The sequence below is a fragment of the Pristis pectinata genome, chromosome 8 (genome assembly GCF_009764475.1).
Source record: "Pristis pectinata isolate sPriPec2 chromosome 8, sPriPec2.1.pri, whole genome shotgun sequence".
In the NCBI taxonomy this organism is placed as follows: Eukaryota; Metazoa; Chordata; class Chondrichthyes; order Rhinopristiformes; family Pristidae; genus Pristis; species Pristis pectinata.
Window position 1 is genome coordinate 7,948,516 of NC_067412.1, and position 14,049 is coordinate 7,962,564.

General features: G+C 44.3%; 1 protein-coding gene across 1 annotated transcript in view; it reads left to right on the forward strand.

The window, feature by feature from the left end:
• LOC127573683 (ras-related protein Rab-26-like) overlaps positions 1–12,922 on the forward strand; it is a 336,554-nt gene extending 323,632 nt beyond the window's left edge. Inside the window, exon 9 of the mRNA XM_052022102.1 lies at positions 12,149–12,922. Coding sequence (XP_051878062.1) covers positions 12,149–12,251 — 103 coding nt within the window. The 3' untranslated portion in view covers positions 12,252–12,922. The remainder of the gene's footprint in view (positions 1–12,148) is intronic.
• Positions 12,923–14,049: the final 1,127 nt, after the last annotated feature.

Sequence of the window (14,049 nt, forward strand, 5' to 3'; positions counted from 1 at the left end):
CCCCAAGGCGTAGCTATGGACCCAGAGAAGGTGCGTGCCGTCACTGAGTGGCCCCCACTGTGCATCCTCCAGCAGCTACAGTGCTTCTTGGGCTTCTCCAACCTCTACTGCCGTTTCATCAGAAACCACTGCCAAATTGCCACTCCTTCTATTGCCTACCTCGCGGAGAATCTGGTTTGCCGCCGCGGACGACGCTTTCGAGGAGCTCAGGAGGTGCTTCACCACTGCTCCCACTCTCATCCATCCAAACCCCTCCGGATCTTTTGTGGTGGAGGGGGACGCGCCTGACGTGGGCGCCGAGGGCCATCCTCTCCCACTGAGGACAGGACGGGAAGACTCACCCCTGTGCCACCTTCTCGCTCAAGTTCAACCCGACACAGCGCCGTTATGGAGCAGGAGACGGGGAGCTGCTCGTTATTAAATGGGCCTTGGAGGAAATGGGACATTGGCCGATGGGGAACACCGAGCCCTTCCTGATCTGGACTGACCACCAGGACCTCGTATCCATGCAACACATCCACCAACTGGAAAATGGAGGGCTATGGGCATTCTGTAGGTAGGAGGGGTGAGCTATGTCGGCACAACATTGTGGGCCAAAGGGCCTGTTCTGTGCTGTACTGTTCTATGTTCTAACTCGACCCAGGTCAGGCTCGCTGGGCCCCTCTTCAGACAATTCAATCTCAGAGTTCAGAAGAGTGAGGAGGGAACTCATAGAAACATTTCGAATGTTAAAAGGCCTGGACAGGGTAGATATGGCAAAGTTGTTTCCCATGGTAGGGAGTCTAGTACAAGAGGCACGACTTCAGGATTGAAGGGCGCCCATTCAGAAAAGAGATGTGGAGAAATTTCTTTAGCCAGAGAGCGGTGAATCTGTGGAATTTGTTGCCACGGGCGGCTGTGGAGGCAAAGTCATTGGGTATATTTAAGGCAGAGATTGATAGGTATCTGAGTAGCCAGGGCATCAAAGGTTATGGTGAGAAGGCGGGGGAGTGGGGCTAAATGGGAGGATGGATCAGCTCATGATAGAATGGCAGAACAGACTCGATGGGCCGAATAGCCGACTTCTGCTCCCTTGTTTTATGGTCAAACCATCTCCTACCGACCCGGTTCCAAGAACGCAAGGTCCGACGCCCTGTCACGACAGTTCGACCCAGCGGAAACAGAAACCGACCTTCAGCCCATCATTCCATCCTCTCAGATCCTCGCTCCGGTCGTCCAGAACCCTTGAGAACCAGGCCCGACGGCGTGAGCCTGCCCCGGCTGACACACCAGGATAGGGTAGTTAGGAAAGCGTATGGGATGTTCGCATTCATAAGTCATGGGATCGAGTTTAAGAGCCTCGAGGTAATGATGCAGCTCTACAAAACTCTGGTTAGACCACACTTGGAGTACTGTGTCCAGTTCTGGGTAGCCTCATTATAGGAAGGATGTGGAAGCGTTGGAAAGGGTGCAGAGGAGATTTACCAGGATGCTGCCTGGTTTAGAGAGGAGAGAGTTAAGGGAGCTAGGGCTTTACTCTTTGGAGAGAAGGAGGATGAGAGGAGACATGATAGAGGTGTACAAAATATTAAGAGGAATAGATAGAGTGGACAGCCAGCGCCTCTTTCCCAGGGCACCAGTGCTCAATACAAGAGGGCATGGCTTTAAATGGGTGGGGAGTTCAAAGGAGATATCAGAGGGAAGTTTTTTTACCCAGAGAGTGGTTGGGGCATGGAATGTGCTGCCTTGGGCGGTGGTGGAGGCAGGTACATTGGTCAAATTCAAGAGGTTACTAGATAAGCATATGGAGAAATTTAAAATAGAGGGATGTATGGTAGGAAGGGGTTAGATAGTCTTAGGCGAGGTTTAAAGGTCTGCACAACATCGGGGGGGGGGGGCCCGAAGGGCCTGTATTGTGCTGTACTATGATTTGAACGCCCGACAACTACGTGTACGTGCCAGCGGCCGAGCACTCTGAGGCCCACACCTCACCCCCTCTCTGGCCATCTGGGCACACGGTGGACTCTGGGTTTTCCACGACACCGGTTCTGGTGGCCCACTGTGATGGCAGACGTACGTCAGTCCATCGCTGCCTATCCCCCCCAGTGCGCCCGGACCAATTCCTCCAACCAGCAGACCTCAGGGCTCCTGCAGCCCCTCAATGTCCGTGGTCCCGCATCGCCATGGATTTCATCACAGGTTTGCCACCTTCTAGTGGGGCCATGGTGATCATGACAGTGGTGGACGGGTTAGAACATAGAACACTACAGCACGGTACAGGCCTTTCAGCCCACAATGTTGTGCCGACATTTTATCCTGCTCTAAGATCTATCTAACCCTTCCTTCCCACATAGCCCTCTATTTCTCTGTCATTCATGTGGCTATCTAAGAGTCTCTTAAATGTCCCTAATGTAAGTGAAGGGTTCTCCAAGGCGGTCCACTTCGTTGCCCTCCCCAAGCTTCCATCAGCCGCTAAGACAGCAGATCTGGTTCCCCAACCTCCACGTCTTCCCTCGGGACATTGTGTCGGATCGAAGCCCACAATCCGTCTCCTGCTTCTAGCCAGCCTTCTGCTCCCTCCTCCGCACCTCGGTGAGTTTGTCCTCCGGCTATCGTCCGCAGACCAATGGTCAGTCCGAGAGGGCCAATCAGCCAGTGGAGGAGTTTCTGTGATGCTTTGCCACCTCTCATCCTTCCACACAGAAGTATCTGCTCTGGGCTGAACTGTCCCACATATCTACACACACCACCTCTGCCAGGGGTATGTCACCCTTTGAAGTACTTCATAGCTACCAACCTCCCCTGCCACCCCCCCCCCCCCGGCCCCCCGTTGTTCCCCGCAGAGGAGCCCATGGTGGGGGTCCCATCTGCCAGAGCCCTGGTTCGCCACTGCTGGAATGCTTGGAGGAGGGGCCATCCCAGCTGCCAACCGTGCCCACTATCGCCAGGGCAACCGCTGTTGGCGCTCAGCCGGACTAGAACATAGAACACTACAGCACAGTACAGGCCCTTCGGCCCACAATGTTGTGCTGACATTTTATCCTGCTCTAAGATCTATCTAGCCCTTCCCTCCCACATAGCCCCCTATTTTCCTATCATTCATGTGTCTAAGAGTCTCTTAAATGTCCCTAATGTCCCTAACTACTCTGGCCTGCGGACCATGTCTGGTTGTCCACCTGAGATCTGCCCCTGCGCACCGACTCCCGCGAGCTCTCGTCCCAGTTCATTGGTTCCTTCAGGATCACCCGTCGCATCGATCGGGTCACTTGCTGTCTCCAGCTGCCACCGTTCCTCGGGATCACACCTCCCTTCCACGTGTCCTGCCTCAAGCCTGTTGTCCGTGGATCACTCATCCCACCTGAGCCTGCTCGTCCGAAACCTCCAATGGTGGAAGGTGACCCGGTGTGCACGGTGCGCCAGTAGCTGGATTCGGGTTGTCGTGGACTGGGTGCACAGTACCTGGTTGACTGGGAAGGCGGGTATGGCCTGGAGAAGAGGTCTTGGGTGCCATCCAACTACATCTTGGATCCATCGCTCATCGATGAGTTCCACCGGACCCACCCGGATTGTCGGGTGGCGGGGAGGTTCCTGTCAGGCTTACTCCCACAGACACCTCCCAGCCTGCACATGCAGGCATCTCCCAGCCTCCACCCAGCGGATAGGATTCTCCAGCCGTTCGTTCCAGACTCATCACCTGCAGCCTATTTAACCCCAGTTCTCATCCACAGTCCTTGTTCACTCATCGAACCAGCCGGTCCCAAGCAGTTGCTCCCAGCTTTACTCTTCCCCCGCCTAAGGTCACCTTGTTGCTCACCATGTTTCGTTTCTGTTCTCTCCTGTTTTGGGGCCCCTTGTGACTTGTTATTTTGAATTCTATTATTGAAGTCATCATTCGCTGCTGAATCGTCTCTGCTTTTAGGGCAAGCCCCCCTCTACAGCTGTGACAGATCTGGGCCAAACACTGGCAAATGGGACTAGCTTGGACAGGGCATCTTGGATGGCATGGACCAGTTGGGCCGAAGGGCCTGTTTCCGTGCTGTATGACTCTATGACTCTTGTAATACTTTTACTCAAGTAGTCACCCACAGAGACTTGGCCCATCTCATTCTCCAGCACCAGATCCCATGACACCCCGCCGCTAACTGAGCCAAAAATGTACTGAGCAAGAAAGTTCTGAACACTTTGTAAGAAATTCCTTCCCCTCGCCCCACCTTTTCTCTGTAACACTTTTGTTTCCTATTGATCACCACTTTATAATTCTTGCACAGCTCTCAATTTCCCTGAAAATGTATTCCTCTAGCTCTCACCATTTAGATGTTTAAAGAATATCCCCAGTAATCATACTATTGCCCTCAACTCTAATCAAATATGTTGTCCTTGCCCCTCTAAGGACAATCTCTTTTACCGAAACTACAATGTGCTCTCTCATGACTTCTGTTATTCCCACCTCCCCTCTTCCCTTTCATCTTTCCTGAACAATTTGTATCTGAATATTAGGCACCCATGTTTTAGTTCTTGGCACTCTAACATATTCCCATACAGCTATTTGTGTTTGCAGTCCACCAACCATTCATGGAATGGCATTTGCATACATACTTTCTAAATTTGTATTTGTGTTCCTCATAGTCCTTTTTGCTTTTGTCACAAACCAGCAACAAAAGAAACACACTGAGCATGATTCAGTGTTAAAAACTATTTTATTAATCACTACTTATGATAATACGTAAAATAAAAGTAAAAAAAAAATGTTAGTATGTTAGAATTCAAGAATGTTAAACCTCGAACGTTAACCCCAAAACTAAACTCTTCGTGTGTGTGTGTGACAAAGTCCAAAACTCCCAGTTCCTGAATGGTTCTTAAAGTTCAGTTCCGCAAGCCATAAGGTGAAACATGAGCAAGGGCTTCTTCAACAACCACCGTTGTCTGAAGATAAGATGTAGATGTAGAAAAACATAGAGAGAGTACATACGAAATCCAAATGTTCCACGATGGAACCCAAACGACACTTCAGTGTTTACTCGGTAGTGACTTCCTCACCCCGAAAAGCATCCGAACCGTGGTCGTCCACACACAAATACCTGTTTCCTTCTACAGGTCAGCAACAAAGTGAACTCCACCGGATTACTTCCAACTTCCATACATGGATTTCTATGGCAAACACAGTTATTGTTTCTCATCCATCGATAGAGAAAACAAGCAGGCTGGTGTCTCTCTCCCTTCTCCCTCTCTTCTTCTTCTAACTTCAACAACGTCATTACGTCCTTTATCTTCTATTGACGTAAGCACGCCCCACACACACATACACACACACTCTCTATCTTAAAGGGACTTTCACTGAGTCCATAACACCTCCCACCTAAAAAAAATTTTTCCCAAGAAAAATTTAACCGCGCATACAGTTAGTAATGTTAATGATTATCATGCTACACAACTACAGACTATCAGATTAGTACAGATACATGTTTCCCATTTAACATCGGGAAAGACAATCAGCAATCACATTATCTTTGCCTTTAATGTGAGTTATCCTGAGATCAAACTCTTGCAAAATTAAACTCCAGTTTAACAGCCTTCTGTTCTTGTTTTTGACTCGGCTCAGAAACACCAATGGGTTATGATCTGTATACACAGTCAATGGTTTCTGAGTGGTGCAAACATATACACTGAAATGTTGCAAGGCTAAAACAAGCGACAGTAATTCTTTCTCTATGGTGGAATAATTCTTTTGATGCTCATTAAATTTCTTTGAAAAGTAAGCTACAGGATGGTCAATATCATCAAGGTCACCCTTCTGCAACAACACAGCTCCTGCAGCTTCATCACTGGCATCTACTGCTAATGAAAATGGCTTTTCAAAGTCAGGTGTTCTGAGCACAGGATGGTAGCATAAAATGGCTTTCAGCTTCTTAAATGCTTCTTGACAAGAATCTGTCCAAACAAACTTTACTCCCTTCTTCAGAAGATTAGTTAGGGGAAGAGCAATATCAGCAAAATTTTTACAAAATTTTCGATAATATCCAACCATTCCCAAAAATCTTCTAACAGTCCTTGTACCTGTGGGAATAGGGAACTCAGATATTGCTTGAACTTTTGCCTGAACAGGAGCTTGCTTGCCTTGACCTACAACATAACCAAGATACGTCACAGTGGCATGGCCAAATTCACTTTTAGCCAAGTTAACTGTAAGGTTAGCCTTGGAAAGTCTTTCAAACAACCTTTCTAACGCAGAGATGTGATCCTCCCATGTATCATTCCCAGTCACTAAGTCGTCAATGTAGGCATCTGTATGTTTTAACCCATGAATCACTGAATTAATCATTCTTTGAAATGTTGCTGGAGCATTTTTCATTCCAAATGGCAAAACATTGTATTCATACAATCCAGAAGGGGTTACAAAGGCTGAAATTTCCCTTCCTCTATCTGTTAATGGAACACACCAGTACCCTTTTAATAGGTCAATCTTTGTAAGAAATTTTGCCTTTCCCACTCTATCTATGCAATCATCCACCCTAGGAATAGGGTAAGCATCTGACTTTGTTACAGCATTCACTTTCCTGTAATCTGTGCAAAATCTAACAGTTCCATCAGGTTTAGGTACAATAACACAGGGCGAACTCCAATTTGAAGTAGAATGTCTAATAATATCATTTTCCAACATGTACTTTAGTTCCTGATCAACAAGTTTACTTTTTTCCACATTCATTCGATATGGGTGTTGTTTGATTGGTTTTGCATCCCCAACATCATGGGTAATTATCGATGTTCTGTTTGGAACATCTGGGAACAGATTTTTAAATTTTAAAATTAATTCTCTTATCTGTTGTTTTTGTGAAACTTGTAAATGGTCCAACTTCATTTCAAGGTTCTCCAGGATATTTTGGTTTTTTAGTTTCGATGGAACAATATTTGGTCTAAATTGGCCTTCCTCAACATCAACATCAGGCATTCTAGAAACAACCTTTACACCATCCACCAAGGCCACCACTGAATCCCTCTCATAATAAGGTTTTAGCATGTTTACATGACAGAGTTGTGTTTTCTTGCGACTATCTGGTGTTTTGATTATATATGTTAGATCAGTCACTCGAGATTCAATAACATAGGGTCCAGAAAAACGAGCTTGCAAGGGATTATTTTGGCTAGGGAAAAATACCAACACCTTTTGCCCCACTGCGAATGTCCTAGGCCGAGCACGTCTATCAAAATATGTCTTCATTCTTATCTGGCTTGTTTTCAAATTCTCTCTCGCTAGCTGGCAGACTCTCTCCAACCGAGTTTTAAATTTTTGGACATAGTCCAACAGACTCAAGTGAACTTCCTCATTAACCCACTGCTCTCTTAACAACTCCAAAGGTCCTCTCACCCTATGTCCAAATACAAGCTCAAACGGACTAAATCCTATTGACTCCTGGATCGATTCTCTAACGGCAAACAAAAGTAAATGGATACCTTCGTCCCAATCCTTGGGTTTTCAAAGCAATAAGTCTTCAGCATATTTTTGAGAGTAGAATGAAATCTCTCCAGAGCTCCTTGAGATTCTGGGTGATATGCAGATGATACAATCTGCTTTGCTCCCAGCTCATAGACTATTTGTTGAAAAATTTTTGACATAAAATTACTACCTTGATCAGATTGGATTTCTTTTGGCAAACCAAACAAGGTAAAAAATTTTACAAGAGCCTTTGACACCGTCTTGGCCTTAATATTTCTAAGGGGTATTGCCTCTGGAAATCTAGAAGTGGCACACATGATGGTTAACAAATACTGATTTCCAGTCTTAGACTTTGGTAAGGGGCCAACACAGTCCACAATCACCTTCGAAAAGGGTTCACCAAAAGCAGGAATTGGTTTCAAAGGAGCCACAGGGGGTTTTTGATTTGGTTTACCTACCATCTGACATGTGTGGCAGGTTCGACAAAACATCACCACATCTTTTCTCAAACCAGGCCAATAGAATTGTTTCAAGATCTTCCCTACAGTTTTATTCACACCAAAATGACCACCCAAAGGCATACTATGGGCCAGGTTTAAAATCTCATCCCTATAAACTTTTGGAACAACAACCTGATGAATAACTTCCCATTCCTCATTAACAGGAACATGAGGAGGTCTCCACTTCCTCATTAACACTCCATTTTTGACATAGTATCCAATTGGCACTTTTTCAATCTCCTCACATGAGAGAGCTTTTTCTTTCAATTCTGTCAACTCAGGGTCCTTTGTCTGTTCCACCATAAAATCCTTCCTCGACAAAGACAAATCTTTAAATTCAGGCTCACTATAAGGATGTTGATCCTCCAGTGAAGACAGAAAAGTCTCAGATAAGGCATCATAATTTTCTTCCTGTTTAGGACTGTCACAAGGAACCACATCAGACTGCACCGGACTGTCTGTCTTGGCTAATTCTCTAGCTCTAGCTCGAGTCACCGCACATGATGGGTAAACATCTGGATCATTCTCAGACTCATCAATCCTTGGTTTGGTTGTTAACCGTACCACAGGATCACTTTCTCCATTTGCAAGGTCATTTCCCAATAACAAAGAAACTCCTTCCACTGGCAAACTAGGTCTTATCCCTATCTCAACTGGTCCTTCTACGAACTTTGACTTTAAAATCACCCTGTGTAAAGGGACAGACATGGTGTCATCTGTAACGCCTCGTACTAGATTTACTTCACCAGTGTCACTTTCTTCACCAAAATTTAAAACACTGCCCAGCAAGAGAGATTGACTAGCCCCAGTATCTCTAAGAATTTTCACTGGCACCTGGGGTGACTCATCATTCAGTGAAACAAAACCCTCTGATACATAAGAACGGAATTCTTTTCTCACCTCCTCCAACTTATCCGCTTTTACCTCTTGCAAGGACTGATCTTTAACAGCATCTTCTAAACCTTTTTGATTTTTAATTGCCTGAAAGCAAGCATTGGGCCCAGCTTCCTCTTTTTCTTCAAAAGGGCACAATTAGATATCACGTGGCCAGGTTTCCTACAAGTAATAACAAGTACGCTCAACAGGTTTCTCCAGCCCTGGCTTCTTTTCATCTTTTCCTTTTTGATTACCTCCCAATTTAATCTCTGGTTTACCTGGATTGTCTTTGTAACTCTTTTGAAAGGTTTTAGGTTGTCCCCATTTGGATTTATGGGTTAAAGCATAATCATCTGCCAACCTAGCAGTTTCTTGTAAAGTTTCCACTGCCTTTTCATTTAAATATGTTGTTAATTCAGCTGGAACACATCTTTTAAAGTCTTCCACTAGTATCAATTCTGTCAATTTATCAAAATCCCCATCTACATTTTTAGCCACGTACCATCGTTCAAAACATATTCTCTTTCCATTGGCAAATTCCATATAAGTCTGATCTGCAGATTTCCTCAAGTCTCTGAATTTTTGTCTATAAGCCTCAGGTACCAATTCATAGGCCTTCAAAATAGCTTGTTTTACCTTGGTATAATCAGCTGCATCCTCAGCAGACAAAGCAGAATAAGCTTTTTGAGCTTTACCTTTAATGACACTCTGTACCATAAGAGCCCATCCTTTCCTTGGCCAGTTTGAACTCACAGCAACCTTTTCAAAATGTTGGAAATACTGATCAACCTGATCTTCCTCAAACGGAGGGACTAATCGAACCTCCCTGCTGGCTGAAAAACCATCATCAGAATCAGATTCCAAACTCCTACGCTTCATTTGTAACTCATGCTGCCTCTGTTTTTCCTTCTCCTCTGCCTCAAACTTTAACCGGACTAGTTCCCGTTCCCGTTCAGCCTCTAACTTCATCTGAGTTAGCTTTTGTTCGGCCTCTAATTTTAACTGGGTTTGATCTCGTTCAGCGTCTAATCTCTTTTGTTCTCGTTCAGCTTCTAATTTATTTTGCTCTCGTTCAGCCTCTATCTTTGCCAGCTGCACCTGTGCCTCAGAAATTGCTATTTCACTGCCAGGAAACTGTTTTAACACTTCCTTCTCAAACACCTTCTTTTCCACATAATGGCCAGCTATCAGTCTCTGAATATCTGCCTTTCTCATAGACTGCTTTACTTCTGTAAGGTTTAGCCTTGTAGCAATCTTTATCAAATCATCCTTTTTCGCCACCTCCAATCCCTTTTGGGTTGGTGACTCCAAAAATGCCTTAATATCCATTGCTGCTGGTTTCCACACACACAAGCCAATTAAAAAGAATTTATCAGACCTTCCTCAAAAATCTTTGGATTGAATCCCGAACGAATCTCGTTAACCTTGGGAACTATCCCGGACGAACCCCCAATTTTGTCACAAACCAGCAACAAAAGAAACACACTGAGCATGATTCAGTGTTAAAAACTATTTTATTAATCACTACTTATGATAATACGTAAAATAAAAGTAAAAAAAAAGTTAGTATGTTAGAATTCAAGAATGTTAAACCTCGAACGTTAACCCCAAAACTAAACTCTTCGTGTGTGTGTGTGACAAAGTCCAAAACTCCCAGTTCCTGAATGGTTCTTAAAGTTCAGTTCCGCAAGCCATAAGGTGAAACATGAGCAAGGGCTTCTTCAACAACCACCGTTGTCTGAAGATAAGATGTAGATGTAGAAAAACATAGAGAGAGTACATACGAAATCCAAATGTTCCACGATGGAACCCAAACGACACTTCAGTGTTTACTCGGTAGTGACTTCCTCACCCCGAAAAGCATCCGAACCGTGGTCGTCCACACACAAATACCTGTTTCCTTCTACAGGTCAGCAACAAAGTGAACTCCACCGGATTACTTCCAACTTCCATACATGGATTTCTATGGCAAACACAGTTATTGTTTCTCATCCATCGATAGAGAAAACAAGCAGGCTGGTGTCTCTCTCCCTTCTCTCTCTCTTCTTCTTCTAACTTCAACAACGTCATTACATCCTTTATCTTCTATTGACGTAAGCACGCCCCACACACACACTCTCTATCTTAAAGGGACTTTCACTGAGTCCATAACACTTTGATTCTATTTAATATGGTGCTACTTCCACATCTAATACTATCTAACACTCACTCGGTTATCTCCAGTATTCCTTTTTTCTATATGCTGGTGCCCTTCCCCCTGTCAATTTTAAGTCCAAGTTCAAGTTCATTGCTGTAATAGGGTATAAATGCAAGGAACATTAGCTTCTTGCAGTAGCAGCACAGTACTTTACAAGATGAGGACAAACATGTTACATGCATGCAAATTAAACAACAAAATAAGCATAACGATACCAGTGCAAGATTAAGAGAGAAAGAAAAAATGCTCCAACTGCAGTTGTGAACCTCCCCACAGGTAAATTGGTCCCAGTCCCATTGAGGTGTCTCCTGCACCAGAGCTGGTGCCAATATCCAAGAGGCTGAAGCCTTCCCTTTTTTTTTGAACATACAAAAGTTTATTGACTTAAAAGCACTACAAAATGACATCCAGTGTCAAAACTACAGCAACTGACACAAGAAAGAAAGAACTACGCGGATTTTAACTACATAACTCCGCAAATGATTCTAACTAATGACCACAAAATGCACTACTTCAGATAAGAATCTCCTTCACACCATCCACGACACACGCGATCCCGAGGGGCCCAGCGATCGCGGAATTCACCCAGGGTGCCCGCAGATACCGCGCGCTCCCTCTCTGAAGCCCTCCCTCCTGAACCATTGACCTTCCTACTCTTGCTCTCCCTTGTGTGTGTGTGTGCATACTGGGAATAATCCCAAGGTTACTACCTTGGAGATCCTACTTTTGACTCTTCCCTCCAGCTGGCCAGATCAGTGTGTGTTCTACCGTTTGATCACAGTGTGTAGGTGTAGTGGCATTTATTAGCATCCCCATTGCCCTGAAAATGAGAAGGCAATTAAGAGTCAACCACATTGGTAGATTCGGCATTACAGGTAGGCCAGACCAGGTAAGTTCCTTCTCTGACACACAATAAACCCAATGAGTTTCTACATAAATCCAGTGGTTTGATAGCTACCGTTACTGAGATTAGCTTTTTGTTAAATTCCAAATTTGATAGCTCCCATTTTAAATTCCCATGAACTCGTGTCTCTGTTTCAATGGTTGAGATCGCTTGATCGTAGTCCAGTAACATAACCTCTACACCACTTAGTAGGTTATGAGCCCTCAGTACTGTAATATAACTACACTTTTGGGCTAAGAACTGTCATTGCACTGTTCCAGAGAACTGAAACACAGGTCGATGAAATCGCCAAGCGACCCCAAGTTCAAGCTCCACGACTACGTGAACTCTGAGATGAAAGGCACAGGCTGCTGCCGCTCATAACTTCTTTAGCTGTCCTGCTGACATACTGGTACAAGACTGATCCGTGTTCAACAGCCAGGACAGTTCTTCTTGTGGCTCTGCCATCCTTTGTAAAGTCCTTGCATGTCTGTACTTGTTGTCTGTACATTTGACAAGTGGTTATCCAATGAGAAGACCTTGAATTCATGCAGAGGGTGTGTGGAATAAAGAAGGTGTAAGTTAAATGGTGTTAAATCAGGATCAAATGACTATACTTGATTGTTTACGTAATCAAAATCTGCTTTTGCTGAGTAACAGTTTGTATCAGTAGAAAATCAAAAATGTGTAGGACATTAAATGTACATCAATGTCCGTGAATGTATGCTGTGTATATTTTTTAATCCTTTACCAAGCCAACTTTAATTTCATTGGGGGACAGTGAAGAGTCCATGTCTGAAAATAAATCAGGACACTAGTTGCAAGGTGTAATTTGACAAGCAATTCAGCAAGTAGCTGAAATACTGAAAACCTTTTTTTTTAAAAACAATGTAGTTGGACTTGATTAGAATTTTAATAATAGTTGCAAGATCTGTATAAAGTGTTTTTGAAGTAACCACACCAGAGTGAACAGAAGTGATGGTGAATATGATTGATAGGTCTGTTAATTGTGTAGTATATTGCTTTTTGCAGAAAGTAAAGATTTCAAAACTGTTCTCAGCCTGGTCTCATTTATACCCAGCACTCATTTCCATTCCCATTTTTCTTTGGTCACTGATACAAAGGATTGTAGGACAAGAATCAGAATTATCATCACTAACTAACATGATGTTAAATTTGTTGTTTTGCAGCAGTGGTACGGTGCAAAGACATAAAATTAAGTTAAAAATAACTAGTGCAAAACAAAAGGAATAACGAGGTAGTGTTCATGGACTGTTCAGAAATCTGATGGCAGAGGGGAAGCTGTTCCTGAAATGTTGAGTGTGGGTCTTCGAGCTCCTGTACCTCCTCCCCGATGGTAGTAACGTGAAGAAGGCATGTCCCGGATAGTGAGGGTCCTTAGTGATGGATGCTGCCTTTTTGCACCACCTCTTGAAGATGTCCTCAGTAGTGGGGAGGGTTGTGCCCGTGATGGAGCTGGCTGAGTCTACAACCCTCTGCAGCCTCGTGACCCTGTGCATTGGAGCCTCCATACCAGGCAGTGATGCAACCAGTCAGAATGCTCTCCACCGTACATCTATAGAAATTTGTAAGAGTCTTTGGTGACATACCAAATCTCCTCAAACTCTTAAGCAGGACATATGAAAGAGGCAGTGGGCTTGTGCTGTATTCAATGTATGGTTTATCCTGATGAATATATCTCAAGCTCATTTTCCCATCTGATCTCCAGACTTCTCAAAATCCACAAATCCATGAATCTCACTGCTGAAATTTAGTCAACAACAGAGCACTGCCTGGGGCAGAGAACTGAGTATTTACAATCCTCTGCATGAATTTTTTCATCTCAAACCCAAAATGGCTGACCTCTAAACCAAGACAATGACCCCCTACTGCTAGACTCTGAGGTTGCAGCATCTTGATATCTCCTCAATAAATCCCCTTCAAACTCTCAATCAGATCACCTTTCATGTTCTTAAGTATAAGCCAATCTTGCTTATTAGAGACTCACCCAGAATCACTCCAGTGACTGCACAGCACCAGTTCTAATGGAATGCTTTGGTTGAAAGATGGTAGTATCTGGGATTAAGTACAGCATCAGCATTCAAGCACATTACAGCTCCTGGTATTTAAAGTCCAGCCTGAGGCCATTTAAAACCATAAGGAAACAGAAGGAATAAACAAA